This window comes from Colobus angolensis, unplaced genomic scaffold (genome assembly GCF_000951035.1).
Source record: "Colobus angolensis palliatus isolate OR3802 unplaced genomic scaffold, Cang.pa_1.0 Scaffold75, whole genome shotgun sequence".
Lineage (NCBI taxonomy): Eukaryota > Metazoa > Chordata > Mammalia > Primates > Cercopithecidae > Colobus > Colobus angolensis.
Genome location: NW_012121265.1, coordinates 9,112,784 through 9,134,253, shown reverse-complemented (window position 1 = coordinate 9,134,253; position 21,470 = coordinate 9,112,784). Strand labels below are relative to the sequence as shown.

Genomic DNA, 21,470 nt, shown 5'->3' with positions numbered 1-21,470 from the left:
TTTTTTCTTTTTTTTGAGACGGAGTCTCGCTCTGTCGCCCAGGCTGGAGTGCAGTGGCCGGATCTCAGCTCACTGCAAGCTCCGCCTCCTGGATTTACGCCATTCTCCTGCCTCAGTCTCCTGAGTAGCCGAGACTACAGGTGCCCGCCACCTCGCCCGGCTAGATTTTTGTATTTTTTTAGTGGAGACGGGGTTTCACCTTGTTAGCCAGGATGATCTTGATCTCCTGACCTCATGATCCGCCCATCTCGGCCTCCCAAAGTGCTGGGGTTACAGGCTTGAGCCACCGCGCCCGGCCTAAACCTCAGTTTTTATACTACAAGACTACAGAAACTAAAACAGCATGGTACTGGTTCAAAAACAGACACATAGACCAATGGAACAGGTTAGAGAACCCAGAAATAAAGCCACACACCTACAACTGTCTGATCTTTGACAGAGTCAACAATAACAAGCAATAGGGAAAGGATTCCCTATTCAATAAATGGTGCTGGGATAATTGACTAGCCATCATATGCAGAAGATTGAAACTGGACCCCTTCCTTTCACCATATACAAAATTCAACTCAAGATGGATCAAAGACTTACATGTGAGACCTAAAACTATAAACTCTAGGAGAAAACCTGGATATCATGATGAAGTCTCCAAAAGCAATTGCGAAAAAACAAAAACTAGTACGTCGTAATTAGACTTCTGCACGGCAAAGTAAACTGTCAACATAGAAAACAGACAACCTGCAGAATGGTAGAAAATATTTGCAAACTGTACATCCAAAACTATACATCTGGATATAATATCCAGAGTTTATAAGGAACTTAACCCAACAGGTAAACAACCCCATAAAAAAAATAGTCAAAGGACATGAACCTCCACTTCTAAGAAGACATACACACAGCCAACACGCATATGGAAAAATACTCAACATTGCTAATCATCAGGGAAGTGCAAATCAAAACCACAGGGAGATACCTTCTCATACCAGTCAGTATGACTGTTACTAAAATGTCAGAAAATAACAGATGTTGGCGAGGTTGTGGAGAAAAGGGAACACTTATACACTGCTGTGCAGCCAGCGTGAAGGTTTCTCACAGAATTTAAAACAGAACTACCATTCGACCCAGCAATCCCATTACTGGGTATATACCCAAAGGAATATAAATTATTCTACCAAAAAGACACAAGTACATTCATTGCAGCATTATCCACAATAGCAAAGACATGGAATCAACTACCTAGATATCCATAACAGTAGTCTAGATGAAGAAAATTTGGTACATATATACCATGGAATAATATGCAGCCGTTAAAAAAAAAAAATGGAATCTTGTCCTTTGCCGCAACATTGATGCAGCTGGAGGCCATTACCCTAAGCATTATTAACACAGGAACAGAAAACCAAATACTGCATGTTCTCACCTGTAATGGTAACTAAACATTGAATACACATGGACACAAAGGTGGGAACAATAGACACTGGGCCTACTTGAATGGGGAGGGTAGGAGGAGGGTGAAGGTGAAGGTGGAAAAACTACCTATCGGGTCCTTTGCTCACTTACTTGGCTTATGAAATCATTTGTACACCAAACCCCAATGACATACAATTTACCCATGTAACAGAGCTGCTCATGTACCCCCTGAACCTAACATAAAAGGTGTGGGGAAACAGTACGTTGTATACTTTAAATAACTACAATTTATTTTTAAAACTAAAAAAAAAAAATCCTCAGTTTTCTTATCTATAAAGTTGGGGATACTGGTCACCTTTTCATAGAGATGTGAAGGATTTTTCTTGGAGGTTGGGAGCACAGAGTCTTACTCTGTCACCCATGCTGGTGTGTAGTGGTGCAATCTTGGCTTATTGCAACCTCCACCTCCTGGGTTCAAGCAATTCTCCTGCTCCAGCCTCTGGGTAGCTGGGATTGCAGACGCATGCCACCATGCCCGGCTAATTTTTGCATTTTTAGTAGAGATGGGGTTTCACCATATTTGCCAGGCTGGTCTCCAACTCCTGACCTCAAGTGATCCGCCCACCTTGACCTCCCAAAGTGTTGGAATTACAGGGATGAGCCACCACACCTGGCCAGAGCTGTAAAGGATATTAAATGAGATAATCTGTGTAGAGCATAGTACCTGGAATTCTGTGATTGCTTTAAAATGTTTCATTAAATTACTGATTTTGTAGTTGAGACACGTTTACGTATATGTGCATTTCTATTTAGTATCTATCTTAGAACAATTTTAATTACCACTCATTCAGTTGATGTTTTATACTTGTCTTAACTCTTTAGGTCCCAACAGAGTCTTTTTCTGAGGTTTTCTTTGTTTCATAATAAAGCCCTCAATTCTTTTAATATGATGCTAAATTAGCTTTAGAAACAAAAGTAAAACTTAAATACAATTTATTATTACCCAGAGCACAATCAATGTCACTTTGTCAATAGCTTCTAATTAAGACATAGCAGCCGTCTGTCAGGTAAAGAGTTAGGACTTTCTAGATACTGATCAATAGCCAACATAGTCTCCTTCTCAGATGGACTTGAGCCAATTTAACGGTCCTTACCTTGTGTGTAGTTCCTTTTTGTTTGGAACTCAAAGTTGTGTGGAATGTTCCATGATATTTTATTATACCATTTATCTGCCTGCCTCATCGACTTCTTGGTCTGCCCATCTCTTAATAGTCTTTGTCTTTATGCATCTTATTTATATGTTTTGGCAAAGATACCAAGTGTCTTTATGGTGTGTGGATGTGTGTATGTATGTATGAAAAATATAACGTTATATGAATGTGGTCTTTTCCTCTATCTCAAAATCTTATTGTACTGTACTCGCCTATTTTTGAACAGTGGTTGACCACAGGTAACTGAAACTGCAGTTAAGGAGGGGAATACCATATTGATAAAATGTTAATGGGTACTTTTTAATATTTAATGATGTAGTTACTTAAAACTTGTCCCTTTGGTATTTAGGTCAAATAAATCACCATTATACAACTACCCCACTTGTACATCTATTTTTCTGTGCATGCTAGGCAAATGGACCATTAAGTCTATTACAAGCACTAGAGTTTTAGCCCTTCTTACATACATAAACATGGTGTGATAGGCCTGTTTTCTTTCTTAAATTTCACTGAAGGAGTAAACTTTGATTATGGGGCAATCTGGATGACATGGTAATGCTAATAAACATCATCATTATGATTTCATAATATGACATTTGAGCAATGTAACTTTAGAAAAGTCACTCAACACCACTGAGTATAGTTTCCTCTCTGTAAAAAGTAACCGTTGAATCTAGTCTGAAATATTTCAAGAGAAGCTCATATAAAATCAATAGCCTTTTAGGAATAAAATCCTAGTGCTTTGTGGGATAATTAAATTTTTCTCCATTTGCGCACTTAGTGCCATCTGTATTACTCAGTGCTGCTCAATGCCATGCCATGTTCATTTGAGTTTTTTCTCCCATTTTTCTTCATTTTTATCTATGTCTGCTTCAAGTTTTCAGATCTGTCAATTTCCATGTCAGTTGTGTATAAAATTTTGGCTAGCATTTAAAAGTAGCTCATGTCTTTTGAACTTAAAATGAAGAAAATTTCACTAGTTGATCTAAGGATGGTAGCTTGTCATAGTTTGTGTAGGGTCTAAGTTGTTTTCTAGAACTTCAAATAACTTTACAATTTCATAGTAACTTTCATCAAGAAAAACTAAACTAGCATTTGTTGTTTTGTTTTTTAACCAAATATGCTGCTTTGAGGTCTTGGCATATCTTTGATTATTCTTTCAAGTGTGAAACAATAGGTCTGGTACTTGAAAGTACAACCATCTCTTTGCTTATTCTAGAGAAAGCTGTTCAAACTGCCGAGAATTTTAAGTTTGGAAAGATTTTTTTATAAGTAGTAACTTCTTTTCAAAAGATTGTTTTTACTATTCCCAGCTTAGAAATAATGCAAACCAGATTTATTTGGAAGGAGTTGTGATATAGTAAAGTAACTTAATTCAGCCCCCATTTATGGAGCTCTCTCCCACTGTGAGGACTTACAAGATAGTCCCCATTCCCAAGCTTACAGGGTGGTCAGTGGCTTCTCAGGTTGGATTTTTAAAATAACCATTTTATGGAGATAATTCACATACCATGCAATTTGCCCATATAAAGTATATAATTCAGTGGTTTTTAATATAGTCACAGAGTTGTACAGCTGTCACCACAATAATTTTAGAAGATGTTGATTTTCCTATAGCACTAGGCAGCTACTAATCTGTTTTCTACCTCTATAGGTTTGCCTCTTCTAAACATTTCATATAAATGGAATCATACAATATGTGGTCCTTGGTGACTAGCCTCTTTCACTTACAATGTTTCAAGGTTCATACATGTCGAAGCACATATCAGTATTCCATTTCCTTTTATTGCCATGTAATATTCCACTTTCTGGATTACCATATGACAAAATACTTTGTGTTTATCAGTTGATAGATGTTTGGGTTGTTTCTACTTTTTGCTATTAAGGAAAAAATATGCTATAATTATATAATAGTCAAATACTGGAAATAACTAACCAGTTGTCTTTCAGTGGGCAAATGATTAAGCAAATGATACAGCCATACCATAGAATAGCATTCAACAGTGAAAAGGAACAAATTATTGATACGACAGCCTCTGTAAATCTTCAGTAAGTGATGCTGAGTGAAAAAAGCCAATCCCCAAAGGTTTTCTATATTGCATATTTTCATTTGTATAATAATCTTTTTTTTTTTTTTTTTTTGAGACTGTCGTCCAGGCTGGAGTGCAGTGGCGCGATCTTGGCTCACTGCAACCTCCACCTCCCGGGTCCACGCCATTCTCCTGCCTCAGCCTCCCGAATAGCTGGGACTACAGGCTATAATCCCAGTCGGTAATCCCAGCACTTTGGGAGGCCGAGACGGGCGGATCATGAGGTCAGGAGATCGAGACCATCCTGGCTAACACGGTGAAACCCCATCTCTACTAAAAAATAAAACTAGCCGGGCGAGGTGGCAGGCGCCTGTAGTCCCAGCTACTCGGGGGACGGAGGAAGGAGAATGGCGTAAACCCGGGCAGCGGAGCTTGCAGTGAGCTGAGATCTGGTCACTGCACTCTAGCCTGGATGACAGAGCGAGACTCCGTCTCCAAAAAAAAAAAAAAAAAAAATTCTTTGGTGAGGAAAGAACATGCTGTACTATAAAATTCAGGAGGGCCCTGAAAATTGTGGTATTAATATTTTCCTTTGTGTTGACATTCGATTTGTTTTATGTTGGATTAATGTTTATGTTTTGGATTTTTTTTTTTGCTTTGTTTTGAAATCATTTCAGACTTACAAAAGAGTTAGCAAAAATAGTGAAAGAATTCCTGTTTGTCCTTTACCCAGATTCCCTAAATGATAATATCTTCCATAACCACGTTGTAATTATCAGTTTCAGGAAATTAACATTGATGTAAATACTATTATCAAATTTACAGATTCTATTTAAATTTCACCAATTGTCTACTAATGTCCTTTTCCTGGTCTAGAATCTGATCCAAGATTACATGTTGCCTTTAATTGTCACGTCTTAGTCTCTTTTGTCTTTTTTAATCTGGAGCAGTTCCTTAGTCTTTCTTTTTCTTTTTTTTTTTGAGACAGAGTCTCGCTCTGTGGCCCAGGCTGGAGTGCAGTGGTACGATCTCCGCTCACTGCAAGCTCCGCTTCCCGGGTTCACGCCTTTCTCCTGCCTCAGCCTGCTGAGTAGCTGGGACTACAGGCGCCCGCCACCACGCCCAGCTAATTTTTTTTGTATTTTTAGTAGGGACGGGGTTTCACTGTTAGCCAGGATGGTCTCGATCTCCTGACCTCATGATCCCCCCGCCTTAGCCTCCCAAAGTGCTGGGATTACAGGCGTGAGCCACCGCGCCCGGCCTTGACATGATTGAAGAGTACTGGCCAGTTTTGTAGAATGATCCTCAATTTAAGGCGCAGTCAATTGATTTGATTCAGAGTAACATAGTCTTCTGCAGTTCTGCTTTGAAATGGTTGAATATACTGAAACATTGCAGAAATATTCTTACCTATGAATAATAATCCTAGGGGTTAGATGGTTGAGGGACTGGATAGAAATGTAATCATTGGCAGTATCTTTAAGTGGCTCTGGGTTTAGAGTATCTGTTTTATAGGTGCTTATTTTCAAAAATCCTCCCCCAAAAAATGTGCTTTTAGATATATAATTCACAGAGTCATAAAAAGTCCTTTGTAATATCCTCAGAGAGCTTGAAAATGTTTTTATCTTTCTGCAGTGCTGACATTGATGTGTTTTAAATGGGTAGACATTGTGCTATTTGCAAAGCCTTCTATCTAAACTAAGCAGATAATTGTAACATTTTATCTGTGACTGGCTAAAGTTCTTTTAACACCCATATTTCTTAAAGCAAATTGTAAACTATTTTTGCATGAATACAGATTTTTTTCTTGTTTGTTTTTGAGATGGAGTCTCACTCTGTCACCCAGGCTGGAGTGCAATGGCATGATCTCAGCTCACTGCAACCTCCACCTCCCAGGTTCAAGCGATTCTCCTATCTCGCCTCAGCCTCCCAAGTAGCTGGGATTACAGGCACCTGCCACCACGCCCGACTAATTTTTTGTATTTTTAGTAAATGCGGTCTTTCACTATGTTGGCCAGGCTTGTCTCGAACTCCTGACCTCGTGATCTGCCCGCCTTGGCCTCCCACAGTGCTGGGATTATGGGCATGAGCCACTGTGCCCGACCTGAATACAGAAACTTTTTTGCCTCACCCATCGCCCAGACTGGAATACAGTGGTGTGATCATGGCTCACTGCAGCCTCAACCTCCTGGGCTCAAGGAATCCTCCCACCTCCACCTCCTGAGTAGCTAGGACTATAGGACTACAGGTACCTGCCAATGCATATGGCTTTTTTTTTTTTTTTTTTTTTTTTAAATTTGTTTTGTAGAGACAGGGTTTCACTATGTTGCCCAGGCTGATCTGGAACTCCTGGGCTCAAGTGATCCTCCCACCTCAGTCTCCCAAAATGCTGGGATTATAAGCATGAGCCACCACGCCCAGCCTAAACTCTATTTAAAAAAAAAAATTGCAAAAATGTGAGTTACTGTAAGAGTACTATTTTTAAAATATTAACACATAAAGAAATATGTAATAAGCTACAACATTTATTCAAAAAAATCAGTCTTACTCTCCTCTCTAGCATATATTCATTTCTCAATTAGCATTTCCTACCCCTTCTCCCTTCCGTTTCCTACCTGACCATAACTTCTAGGGCATTGTTTTTCAAGCTGTGGGTCACAACCCATTAGTGGATCATGAATCAATTTGACTAGCGTTTATTAAAATGAAATAGATTAAAATACAAAATATCGGAATGTACCACGTAGTAAGGGGAAGTATGTCATTAATTTATTTCAGTTATGTATCTTATATATTTGTATGTGAATACAATATCAAATGTTTGAAAGCCACCATTCTAGAGTGTTTCATCTATTTGTATCTTGAACCTAATGTTTTTTAAACATGCATGTTGAATAGTTGTTGCATAAATATTTGCATAAAATTTTTAAAACTAGAATTTTGTATATACATGATACTTTTTTTATTTTTTTAAATCAGTGTTGACCAGTTTGGCTTCAAATGTGTAGCCTTGCCTCCCAGAGTGCCAGGGCAACCGGCCTGGGCCACCGCGGCTCCCAACATGATACTTTGTTTCTAATCTGCATGGCCAAAGGCTACATCAGAGGGAAACCCTTAGTGTTCACAAGTTTTATAACTACTTTTTAAAAATTTGTTCTTTGAAGCATTTTCAAAGAATGTTATTGAAGACCATTTTTTTCCCTAATGTAATTCATACTGGTTTATACTAGTTCTTATTACTCTGAAATACTTAGAAAGTATGCCTTTGCATATGTGGTATTAAAAATAAGAGTTGGGGGCTAGGCACAGAAGCTCATGCCCTGTAATCTTACCACTTTGGGAGGCCAAGGCAGGAGGATCACTTCAGCCCAGCTGGGCACAGTGGCTCATGCCTGTAATCCCAACACTTTGGGAGGCCGAGGTGGGCAGATCACGAGGTCAGGAGTTCGAGAGCAGCATGGTCAATATGGTGAAACCCCGTCTCTACTAAAAAAAAATTCAAAAATTAGCTGGGCATGGTGGCACACACCTATAGCCCCAACTACTTGGGAGGCTGAGGCAGGAGAATCTCTGGAACCCGGGAGGCACAGGTTGCAGTGAGCAGAGATCACATCTCAAAAAAAAAACACACACACACACACAGTTGATGACATTAACATGATTGAACCATAAGTTTCTGTTAGCTCTGAAAGTATCAATTTCCAATCAAGTGTTACAATCTAAGATCTTTTTATAAGAATAAAAAATTGTTCTAATATTTTTGAGAAGCTACTTTTTAAAGTTGCACCTGTTACTCTGAGGGTAAAATGTAAAAGTTCTGCTTGACCCATGTAAATTTTGAATTTAATGAATTTATCATGAATGTCCTTCTTTGTGTTTATTAATGCAGATAACAAGAGTAATCCACAGACTTAAAACATGAGCTCAGATGCCAGCCAAGGCGTGATTACCACTCCCCCTCCTCCCAGCATTCCTCACAAAGAGAGATATTTTGACCGCATCAATGAAAATGACCCAGAATACATTAGAGAGAGGAACATGTCTCCTGATCTACGACAAGACTTCAACATGATGGAGCAGAGGAAACGAGTTACTCAGATCCTGCAAAGTCCTGTGAGTTGAATTAGAAGGCTGTAATTTTTCTCCCTCTTTAGACATATTATATAATAAGGTAGAAGGTTTCTTAAACTACCCTCAGGTTAAAAGAGGGGTGGAGGAGAGTGGCGACCAGTTGCTTCCCGTCTTTCAAAGGAGAAATGGACATCTAATTTGTGTATTTGATTTGCAGAGCCTTAACGACAAACTAGTATTGTGTTTGGTGGTTTAAATTTTGTGTTTTCTGGGTATAACACTTTATTAAAGGAGGATAAACGATTTTACTTAATTCAGGGACACCCAATTCAGACTGAATATGTAAAGAGAAGAAAGGCATGACTCAAGTCATACGAACCAATAACTAAGTTAGGTATATTCCATGCACTATTTTCTTCTTCCTTTGGGTACCTTGACGCTCAGAGCAGCATAAGACTTAAGGTTTTTGAGGAAATCAGTGATTTGGCAGCCTAATATTACATATGCCTACTGCAGGCACATGTGCATACACACTAAATTAACTAAATTAAAAGTGGATTATAGGCTAGGCTCAGTGGCTCACATGTATAATCCCAGCACTTTGGGAAGCCAAGGCAGGAGGATCACTTGAGCACAGGAGTTTGAAACCAGCCTAGGCAGTATAGTGAATCCTTCTCTTTACAAAAAAATTTAAAAATTAACTGGGTGTAGTGGTGTGCACATGTAGTCCCAGCTACTCCTGGGAGGCTGAGGCAGGAAGATCACTTGAGCCCAAAAGGTCAAGGCTGCAGTGAGCTGTGATCATGCCACTGCATTCCAGCCTGGGCAACAGAGTGAGACCTTGTCTCAAAAAAAAAAAAAAAAAAATTCAGCTCAAGCCGAAAATCCTCTCTGCACAGCAATACTCAGACTTTGTGAATCATATTCAAGTGATCTGTTTTCTTACAAAACCTTAGTGGAAATGTATTAATACATGGTGGAAAATGAGAGAACAGCTTGATTTGAAATGCAAAATGAATTCGTAACTTTATGCATAATGAAGATCATGCACCCCTAAGACAGAGTTCAGCACACAGACACATGATGCCTAGGTTAGGGCTATATTAGTTTCCAACTTGGGTGTCAAAGTTAGCACCAAGGCATAGAGCTGCCTGAAGTAGCCCTGGTAAATCATTTTTGTTATGTCCTTGTGAATTTAATCATAGAGGTGAGCCCAGAACCAAAGGGGAATTCAACTCTGAGTAATTAATTCTTCCATATCAGTGGTCTTGGTGAAAGTATAGAAGTACAAGTTATAAGAACAATGTAAGCTTTGAGTAATGTTATTTTTTTATAGTACCCACTTTAAAGAAACTCTTTCCAAATGGAAAGATTCATCAGAAAAGTCATGATGAGAGAGTAAATGTTCAGTGCCTTACTTTATGCAAACTTGAGTGTCTAGGTTTATAAAGACTTGAAGAGCACATTAATTATTTAGATCAAAATAGATTTGTTTCCTTCTCTAAAGAAACCCCATTTTTAAGAACTACCTTACTAGACCGGAAATGGTGGCTCATGCCTGTTGTAATCCCAGCACTTTAGGATGCCAAGATGAGAGGATTGTTTGAGACAAGCCTGGGCAATGTAGTGAGACCCAGTCTCTGCAAGAAATTAAAAAATTAGTCGATTGTGGTGGTGTGAGTCTGTAGTCTCATACTTAGGAGGTGAAAGGATTACTTGAGCCCAGTAGATCAAGGCTACAATGAGCTGTGATCACACCATGGCACTCCAGCCTCGGTGACAGAGCAAGATTCTGTCTCAAAAAAAATTTTTTAAAGAACTTATCAACCAAAGGATTGTAAAATGATTGTAGTAACAGATAGCATATAGTAACTGAAAGAATGAAGTGAAATTTCAGTTTTGGTTAAGGTTGTTAAATATTGAGATTTCTTTAGGAAGTATCTGAAAGAGGACCACTGAATTCTAACTAGAGTTTAAATGAAAAGTACTAAACTCCATTTTTATGCCAGGGTTTTTGTCTTATAGTTTACTCATTAAACTAAAAGTGCATAATGTTAAATAGATTAATTTTTTATACTTAGTATTTCTATCTGTAAATTGACTTAAAAGTAACAATTTTACTTATGCCTTGGGGAACTTAATGAAATACTGTGAAAGGGCAAACACATAGTTTATCATTTCCTTATTCACTTAACAAGAGTGATCATTTTCTGCCCAGAGAGGAACAAAGAAGGCTGAGATTTAAAAGAATTAAAAGTTGATACTTTTTTTCCTAGATCTTGGCTAATGAATTTAAAATCTTTGTGAAAGACTTAGGAAAGTGTATACATTTTGTCTTCCTGCCATATTTTAGGACAGTGGCTTTTAAGTTTCTTTTAATGCAACAGAAACTTCGCCAAGGGAAATGATGCTTGGTGGCTTGTATTAGTTATCTACTGCTAAAATAACAGATTATTCCAGAGTTTAGCAGCTTAAAACAAGCATTCATTATCTCACCATTTCTGTGGGTCATAAGTTTAGGAGCAGTTTAGCTGGCTCAAGCTCTCTGATGAAGTTGCAGTCAATATGTTAGCCAGGGCTGCTGTCATTTGAAGGCTTTACTGGGGCTGGAGTATCCACTCTGAAGATGGATCACTCACATGCTGTTGGCAAAAGGCCACCATTCCTTGCCACGTGGACCTTTTCTAAAGCTGCTTGAGTGTTCTTCCCCAGAGCAAGGATCCAAGAGAGGGCAGCCTGCAGTGCTGCTTTAGAACTAATCTCAGATATCACACACTATCAGTTCTACCATATTTATTAGTTAGAAGTGAGTCATTTAATTCTCCCCATGCTCCAGGGGAGAGAAATTAAGCTCCATCTTTTGAGGAGAGAATTGTCTACTCTCTGGTTACTATTTAGAGACAGGGTCTTACTGTTGCTCAGGCTAGTGCACAGTGGCTGTTAACAGGCACAATCATAGCACACAAAATCCTGTGCTCAAGCGATCCTCTTGCCTCACTCAGCCTCTTGAGTAGCTGGGACTACAGGTATGTGCCACCATGCCTGGCAGGTCACAATTTATTTTAAAGGAGCCGCAGTCCTTCCGCTACAATTTATTTTTCTTCCTCCTAGATGCAAAATACACTCATCTTCTCCTAGCACCTCCTAAAAAGTCTTATACCACTCCAACATTAGCTTGAATCCAGAATCTCGTCTAAATGTGGTCCAGCTGCAGATGATCCTCCTCAGGGTGTAGAACCTTAAGTACAGGTCCTGTCAATCTATTGATCTGTGAAATAAAGATTCATGTTGTCTGCTCCCCAGTGGCAGGAGAGGGTATAAGATAGCTGCTATAGGCCGGAGCGGTGGCTCAAGCCTGTAATCCCAGCACTTTGGGAGGCCGAGACAGGCGGATCACGAGGTCAGGAGATCGAGACCATCCTGGCTAACACGGTGAAACCCCGTCTCTACTAAAAAATACAAAAAAAACTAGCCGAGCGAGGTGATGGGTGCCTGTAGTCCCAGCTATTTGGGAGGCTGAGGCAGGAGAATGGCGTGAACCCGGGAGGCGGAGCTTGCAGTGAGCTGAAATCCGGCCACTGCACTCCAGCCTGGGCGACAGAGGGAGACTCCCTCTCAAAGAAAAAAAAAAAAAAAAAAAAAAGATAGCTGCTATAGATGTTCCTTTTCAAAAAGGAGAAAATTGGGAGATACAAAGGAGTCACTGGTCCAAAGCAATTGTAAATCCATCTGGACAAATGTTTGGAAGTTTTTTGGTTAGGACTCAGTCCTGCTGTTTACCAGGACTGAACCTCCCTGGTGCTTGGCTCTGCCCACTATGTTCTTGGTTCCACTGTCTAAATCATCCTCCTTTTTCTTGAAAGGTAGCCTGTGTTTGCCACTTTGTGTTTTTCTTAATCTGCTTTCTTCTTACAGAAGTTTTAGGGGTCCAAAGGCTCCTTTTCCTTTTATACTGTCTTTGTTCCTTTCGGCCCAAGCTTACAGTGTTTCTGCTGATATAATTCTTTTAAAAATTTTGTGAGTCTCCTGTAAATATTGGAATTCACTCTGTTAGACAAAACCCATAACCAATAAAGATTAAAATCAGATTTTACTAATTCATGTTTGTAAGCGACAAATTTGTATACCTTCTATTTAAAATTCTCGGTTAATTTAGGTAGAAGGGAAATCAGGAGAGAAATTAATAAAAGCAAAGTATAATACTTTTTTATTAAGCACTTACTATGTGCCAAGCACCTATTATGTGTCTTTAATCCTCAAAACAATTCAGTTAAAGAAGTATTAAGATGCCTAGGTTACAGATGCATAAACTGCAACTCAGAGACATTAAATAACTTGCTGAAGTTTTACAGCTTAGTTAAATGATGTGGTCAGAATTTAAACTCTAAAGCTCACACCTGTAATCACTAGGCTGTACAACTTATAGCATTCAATGACAAAGAACAAATTCTGCCTGTATGTTTTTATATTGTCTTACTTCAAAGCCTGATGCTCAAGTTAATTCAACACAACCTAGAAGAGTTTATAATCACAAGACATTTTGATGTAAATGTAAATTTGGATGACAGAAATCACCCCTTTTTGCCTTGAGCTGAGAAAATAACAATTTTTCTTATTCTGGCCCTCAGGTATTACTTATTTCTAGGAATTTCACAACCTTTTTATCATACTTAATTTTTTAAATAAAATATGTATCTTAGAAATCAAATACCACTTGGTAAATTAATTTGGCTTAAAATTTTGTTGCAGTAGAGAAAATCCACAAGTTCTCTTTGTCTGCTGTACTCGTATATAATGTCTGTGGAGACCTTAAGTTGTAATTTACCCCCTTTTCTCAAAACGAAGTGTCCAGGACAAACTGTTAGAATTAAGTGATGCCTTTTCAAAGTTAAAGAAGCATACAAGTTGAAAAACTAAGCAATAGCACATTGAACACAAGAGATAGTTATTAAATTCTGGATGCATGGATAAACGGATAGTGAATAGCTGGGTGGGCTTTGAAACATTAAACATTTGAATATTGTCCAGTAGTTTCCTACTGAACTTGACTGCTTAATAAGGAAAACAGTTGCTGGGCTTCGTAAGCCTTACCACCGTGAGAAGCAGTTTAGACTGGTTGACACAAATGTGCAGTGTTATTCTGAAAAATAACAGGAGTGTATGTGGTGGTAGCCTGGGCACATGACATACTAATAGTTTTTAATAACAGGGCAATGCATACTGCTGCAAGCTTATTTTGTCCATTTTAGGGTATCACTGGAAGTAAGGCCTGAATGTTAACAGCGTTCCTTAATTCAAATAATTGGTCAAAAGTCACCATGATCTATGGTCAGTTGAGAAGTTTAAGATGCAAATATTCTTAACTTTATATACATTTCTGTTGTACACAGCTTCAATAAAAATATTCTAACCTTTATAACTTCCTGTTAATTAAGACTTAGATATAGGAGAAAGACCATCCAGAAGAAAATATGGTTTATTTGTTTTTTCTCCTTTCAGCAGGGCCAGTGGTATTCTGTTTCCAAATGAGTACATTTCTTAATGGAGAAATTCTAAGTAAGTTTGTTATGCTCCTAATCCTGCTTTAGGAGAGATCTAATAACATAATTATAGGGTGCCTTGGGAGCAGCAAATCTGTAAATCTTTTTTTTTTTTTTTTACTTTTTGCCCCAATTTTCCTCTCTAGTAATTTTGAGGTAAAACATCCAGATGTGGATATTTAAAATTCATCTCTGATGTCTCCAATATTTATCAGTGTTATTATCTGAGTGTAAGTTAGACATTACTGATAAATCAGCCAACATGGAGTTTTTTTGGGTTTTTTTAGCATTAATTGAAATAATTTTATCAGGTGAGGTTTTCTTAAAAACTCAAATAGGTTCTCTTTTCTGTGACTTAAATATTTTATCTCCTGCCACTTTCTCCTGAAAGTTCTGACCTCAGATACAGAGCCTTAAAATGTGACACCTCAAGTGAATTCTACTTTTGGATTATAGTATTCCAGAATATATGAGTACTTAAAGTGTATTCTTAGCCTACATGAATCTCAAATCTCTGAATATTTGACATTTTTAGAAGTTCATTTTTGTCCATACTTTATTAATTCAAAGTTTATAGCCTCACTCCCTTGACATTGATAGATGTATAAAATAAAAGGGTGTGAGATTCAGATAAGGCTTTTAAGGCACCCTGTCTCTAACTTAAACATTTTGCTTTTCACATAGTGATTTTTTTCCCATACTTTTTGGACCCATGTTTGAAGAGCTGTTCAAACTATAATGTTCTGGGGGCAAATTAAGTTTTCAAGTAGAATTTTGTTTGAGTTGAAGAATTAAATGGCTTTTTAAAAGTTTATAACATTCAATGATGATGAATTTCTTATTTAAAGAAAATAAATCTTACCTAGTAGATTATGGGCAGGCCTAATTACACAGGAGGGATTTCTCATTCAAGTAACAGACTGATAAGACTGTCTTCTAGCTAATAACCTATGAAATGGATCTTTGCTACCTTAACTGAGTCCAGATTGAGATCAAATTCTTCACTTTCTTTGAATCTAGGAAAATGAAAAGAAACTCTAACTTAGTATTAATTGAGCGCTGAACTACACACTCAGGGAGAATCTAGAAATGTGAAAGACACAGTTTCAGTCCTCAGATAATATGGTATAGCAGAGTAGGAAAATAGTTAAACAATCACAGTCATACAATAGGTACCCTAAGTATAGTATGGGGAATCATTCACAGTGAAGTGCAGAAGAGAAGAAATACAGAGATTCCTCCTAACTTGGATGATTAGGTAACTTCAAGGAGAAGGTAGCATTTATGATGTGTTGAATAAAGGAAAGAATTCAGTAGGAAGAAGAACAGTGGAAGTCAATACTTCCATTGGACGAAGTAGATCCAGCAGGGCTCGAGAAGCGCAAGTTGTGATCAGAGAATGGTGCATTAACCTACAGGCTAAAGCATGAGGTAGTAATGGCGAAAAAATTACATAGCAGCAGACTATGGAAATTTTGCAGTACCAAGCCATTTTGACCTAGGTTAGGAGTCGGTACATTTTCTCGTCATTGCCCATTTTGTTTACACAATTTTTTAATAAAAGTGTTTGTTTTGGATCTGGGTTCAAATTTTGCTTTGCCTACCACTTACTAGCTATGTGATATTAGGAAGCTCATTGAGCTTCAGCTTCAGTTTCCTTGTTGGTAAAATGGGGAAAATACCTCACACGGTTGTGACAATTAAAATAAGAGCATGCAGTACAGCGTGTAGCACGTAGTAGGCAACTGTTTTTTGGAAATTATATATTGATTTGCTAATTTGAAGTATGTTATGCTTTTGTGGCAACACTTTGAAGATTTTAATTCCTTAGACTGTATTTTGGTTTTTGAAGGTCTTGAATCTGTCACCCTGATGGCATTCTGGTTTATTCATCTTCACAAAATTTAACAACTACCACTACCTCCTCTTCTATGCTCTTCTGTATCTAAGAAAGAAGACAGTTTATGCCATGGTTTTGTGTATATGTTGTTTGATCTTCTAACCCAACTCTTCTTTAGTGGAAACTCCAGGGAACTGTTGGCTAATCTGACAAGCACAGTATGTGGCCTCACCACCGTGATTAGAAATTAAGTTTCTCATTATGCTTTGATGAATTCTTAGCTACAAGAGGGCAAATACTTAACCTGGTATTCCAGGATCACCATAATCTGCCACTATATATATATGTATTTTTGCTTTATCTACCATTGCAATCTAATGCTCTAATCTAGCCTAAGAGGTTTACTCAACATTTCAGATCACAACATGCCTGCTACTTTATTAGTTGTATTTGATTTCAGAGATACAGCCCAACTCTGATTAAAATTAGGAAAAGATCCTGTGCCCAGTTGAGGGTTCCAGATTTGAATCTTTATTCCATTTACTTATTAGCTTTGTAACCTTGAGCAAGTCATTGCCTATCTCAGGGCTTTGTGGTGAGACTCAAATGAATCAACTATAAAGGATTACTAACGTTGAACTTTAGTAAAAATATGATTACCAATCTCAAAGATAAATAAAATTTTTATCTTAATATTTTAATGAAAGCTCAATAAATTTACTGATAAATTTTAAAAATCAGCTGAAATTAGTAATTATATTAGTCATTTTTTATATTAGTCTTACATTAGTAATTTTTACACTTACTGTTTTATGACTTAGGTAATTATCTGAACAATATTTCAGAAACATTTGAAACATGTAAAAATGAGTTATAAATGTTCATGACAACATATTAAACCTTTTTTGCACTGGAAGAATTCTTACCTGTTGAAGCACTGTGAACTGTAAAAAAGGCTGGAGAGATTTCATATACTTTGAAAATTGTTTTTTTTTTTTTTTTTTAACCTATACTGCGTAGAAGCTATTCATCAGCTTTAAAGGAGACATTCGTATTTTCCCTCTTATTTTTAATTTGATTTCAGAAGGGCTTATACGTCCCTCTGTGACACCATAGCTATCCCAAAGGTTTTAGAATGGTACTCACATATTGTGGGACATATGGTAATGAAGAAAGCATTTCACTAATGTAAAAAGAGCATTGGACCTGTGTCCTTGCCTCTCTCATTTACTAGCTGTATGTCCGTGAACAAGTTTTCAACCTTTCTTTTTTAACTTTTTCATACCACCCAGTAGAAATTTCTCACCAGTTTTATAAATAGTTGTGATTCTCTTGAGCACTTGGTTGATTTTTTTTTTTAATCTAAAAACCATTGTGAATCAGTACACTGTGCAGGCTATCTTAATTCATGTTGGCTGCCAGAGTTGAGATAAAATTTGTTCCATCTCTAGCAAATGCATACAATTTTATGGCATTCACCTCGTATCTTAACCTCATTCCTGACTCCATCTACCCTCCTTATGCTTATTTTCTCTTCAGCTTTATTTTTCTTACCTATATGTACTTTTGTAGCATTTTAATCTATGGAAGTTGCCTTAAATTTTTCCTGGAAGAAAGGTGCAAGACATTCAATAAAATAGATAATGCCTACTTTTCAAAGCTATTGTAATATATATAATGAGTGATACACATAGTAGGTATCATTAATTTTGGGTTTTTAAAACTGAATCAAAGAATATTGGTTATAACTACTTTGAACTGAGAAAAATTTAAATAGGTTAGTTTTGAAGGGAAGATAGAGTTCCAGAAGAGCAGATTGGCCCGTTGCCATGTATCCAGAAGTTTTCTGTATTTTAAAGATAAATGAGGATATCTGGAAGATTTTTTGCCTTTGAGCCTTAAGCATGGTAAAACAGTTATGTTACTTATCTGTATGAAGGTGTCCATCTATCTTGTATACAGCTCTCAGCCATCTTATCTTCACAGGGTCTTGGATGAACAAGAAAACTCCCTAATGGAGTTTTCTCATAAATGAAGTATGTCTTTGTAGAGGATATTTTACAGGACAGTTTTTCTGATTTAAATTGTATATTTAAATGAACTAGATACAGTCATAGAACCAGATGTTTTTCAACTTATATTATGTGAATGATTTATACTTAACAAGCCTTGAATTTGTAAAAAGAAAAGCCATATTTAACTTGCGTAAACTGCTCCGTGAACTTAGGATTCAAATGTGGTCACAATGAGTATTTTTAAAAATTAATCACTCAAATATCCACTTGCCTTATTAGCAGAAAGTACACCATCTTTCTCTTGGAATTTCTGCTTTTCTTTGAATTCTTCCAGAACTTTAGTGACTTACACTGACTAGGTTCATCAGTGGCCTCCGTATCCAAGATGGGTGTGGGTCGTGTATCCATCCATCTGTATATATGTATGTGAGGGAGACACACTAGAGTCTGTTCAGCCCACCACTGCCATTGTACTTCCCTTCCCCATGATAGAATGTTGAAAACCAGTCTTAAACTGTTCAACAGGAGCTATAGGTTCACTGTTGACCCAGATGCTTGTGCAGGCCACCACAGTGCATCAGGGAAGGATCTTCCTGTGCTAAGCTCAGTTAGGATGTTCCATGGTCCCTTATGGTTGAGCACCCAATATTACAACTATTAGCACCCAGCTCTTAGAGTTCACATCATGGAAACCTCTCAATTATTGTTCTAAGTGCACTGCAAACACTGAATCAGAACTGGTCCTAACATCTACCACTTCATACCTTTAGAACCACATTTCCCCTTACCACCATGAGTTCCTATGCTATTATCTTTTTTAAAAAAGTTCCTGGCCGAACATGGTGGCTCACACCTGTAATCCCACCACTTTGGGCAGCCAAGACAGGTGGATCACTTGAGGACAGGAGTTTGAGACCAACCTCACCAACATGGTGAAACCCCATCTCTACTAAAAATACAAAAATTAGCCGGGCATGGTGGTGCACACCTATAATCCCAGCTACTTGGGAGGCTGAGATAGAAGAATCACTTGAACCCAGGAGGTGGAGGTTGCAGTGAGCTGAGATTATGCCACTGCACTCCAATCTGGGCAACAGAGCGAGGAAAAAAAAAAAGTTTCCTAGACCTCTGGGAAACTCTCCCTCTCAGAAAGGCTCCATTTAAGCAGAGACTCCAGGAGATTTTATTCCTACCCTCATGAGGCAGACCACTGTCAGTGACTCAAAAGAGATTCACTCTTCTAAAGGAGGTTTTTTCAGTTATCTCCCAGGTGTTCGTACCTACCCTTCTTGGAGGTGGCGATTCCAGAATAATTTTCTGCCTTCTCCCTCTTAGGCAAAGTGGGGGAAATGGAACTTAATTTCTGGCAGGGCATCCTGCTACATAAGTAGCTGATCTCATATGGAAGAGCAAGGGTTAAGTGACTTACGTTGCAAGAGCCTTCATCTTTAAAATGAAGTATACATGAGCAAGAGAACAAATAACAAACTTATTAAAATAAGTGTCAGTTGGGTTTGATGGAAAGTCAGAACCAACTATTTGTGATGCGAAGGACTGGGAGAAGTTTCACATGATGAACCATATTAGTAACTTGAGGATTACTGGAATAGGGGCGTTCTCTTAATGTTCAGGATTTTGATCCATATAAATACTGTTTCTGCCACTACCTCACCCCAACCCACCCCCAGAAAGATACAAAAACTCCAGAATAGGAACATATGGAACCCAAAGTTCCATTAAAAAACTGCCGTATATCACAGTGTTGCAGAAGAGTAATTAGAACTCAACTCTTATTAATTTGTTTTCAGAGTTTATGGAGCTAAGGAATTGCCATGGAAATCATAAAAAGAAATGATGATTTAGTATGTCTCAGTGAAAACTTTTGCCATTGAGTCACTCTGTATTCAAAGTTGTGCCCCATTCACATGGGGACTCTGTCTTTTTTTTTTCTTTTTTGAGACGGAGTTTCGCTTTCATTGCCCAGGCTGGAGTGCAATGGCGCCATCTTGGCTCACTGCATGCCTCCTCCTTCCAAGTTCAAGCTGTTCTCCTGCCTCAACCTCCCGAGTAGCTGGGATTACATGCCTGGCTAATTTTGTAGTTTTAGTAGAGACGGGGTTTCTCCATGTTGGTCAGGCTGGTCTCCAACTCCTGACCTCAGGTGATCCACCCGCCTTGGCCTCCCAAAGTGCTGGGATTACAGGCGTGAGCCACCACGCCCGGCTGGGGGCTCTGTCTTAGGTAAGCAAGGAGTGGGTCACCTTTTTTTACAGCAGTTTCTTAGTGCTTGAATTGTATATTAATAAGAGCAGTTGTATCTGTGCCTGTCTAGTATAGGTACTACAATATCTCATTTTCTTTGACATTAAGAATGCCTAGTGGTTTCCCCCCCTTAAAGCAAGCTTCTTGCTGCTGCTTCCAAATCTTTGGTTTTATTGTTTTGTGTTTTATATTTGTTTTTAAATAGTACAGGTAAAAGCTATTCAGAAGAGGGATGGGGGAAAGATTGATTGTATCAGAGCAAGTTACTTTTGGGCCATTCTGCTGCAAGTGAGATGTGCTTGCTCAGTCGTTATTTTTGTGTATTACAGGCCTTTCGGGAAGACTTGGAATGCCTTATTCAAGAACAGATGAAGAAAGGCCACAACCCAACTGGATTACTAGCATTACAACAGATTGCAGATTACATCATGGCCAATTCTTTCTCGGGTTTTTCTTCACCTCCCCTCAGTATGTCAGTTTTGCAGAGTTTTAAACATTATAATTTTACTTCCACTTTGGAACAGTGTACATCTCTAGCAGCATATTCTGCTCAGGTTCAGTTCTTAAGTTTATAACATCTAATACTTAGAGTAACATAGTGTTAGAACCTCCTACCTTTTCATATCAACCAGGCATTTACTACACTTTATACAGATTATAAGATGATATAACACATGGTCTGTGCTGGGACCTGTGGCATGTGTCAGTAGTCCCAGCCACATGGGAGGCTGAGGTGGGAGAAATGCTTGAGCCCAGGAGTTCGAGACCAGCTTAGCAACAAAGTGAAAACTTTTGTCTCTAATTTTGTTTTTGTTGTTGTTGTTCGTATTTGTTTGTTTGTTTGTTTTGAGACAAGAGTCTTGCTCTGTCACCTAGGTTGGAATACAGTGGCCTGATCTCGGCTCACTGCAGCCTTTGCCTCCCAGGCTCAAGTGATTCTCCTACCTCAGCCTCCTGAATAGCTGGGATTACAGGTGCATGCCACCATGCCTGGCTAATTTTTTGTATTTTTAGTAGAGACGGGGTTTCACCATGTTGGTCAGGCTGGTCTCGAACTCCTGACCTCGTGATCTGCCCACCTCAGCCTCCCAAAG

General features: G+C 38.3%; 1 protein-coding gene across 8 annotated transcripts in view; it reads left to right on the top strand.

Moving 5' to 3' along the window:
- ADD3 (adducin 3 (gamma)) overlaps positions 1-21,470 on the top strand; it is a 151,208-nt gene that overhangs the window by 108,793 nt on the left and 20,945 nt on the right. For 7 of the 8 annotated variants that reach the window (XM_011927906.1, XM_011927907.1, XM_011927910.1 and 4 more), the window contains 2 exons: positions 8,538-8,761; positions 20,706-20,844. In XM_011927906.1, coding sequence (XP_011783296.1) covers positions 8,567-8,761; positions 20,706-20,844 — 334 coding nt within the window. In that variant the 5' untranslated portion in view covers positions 8,538-8,566. The remainder of the gene's footprint in view (positions 1-8,537; positions 8,762-20,705; positions 20,845-21,470) is intronic. The other variant, XM_011927911.1, reaches the window with a different exon arrangement.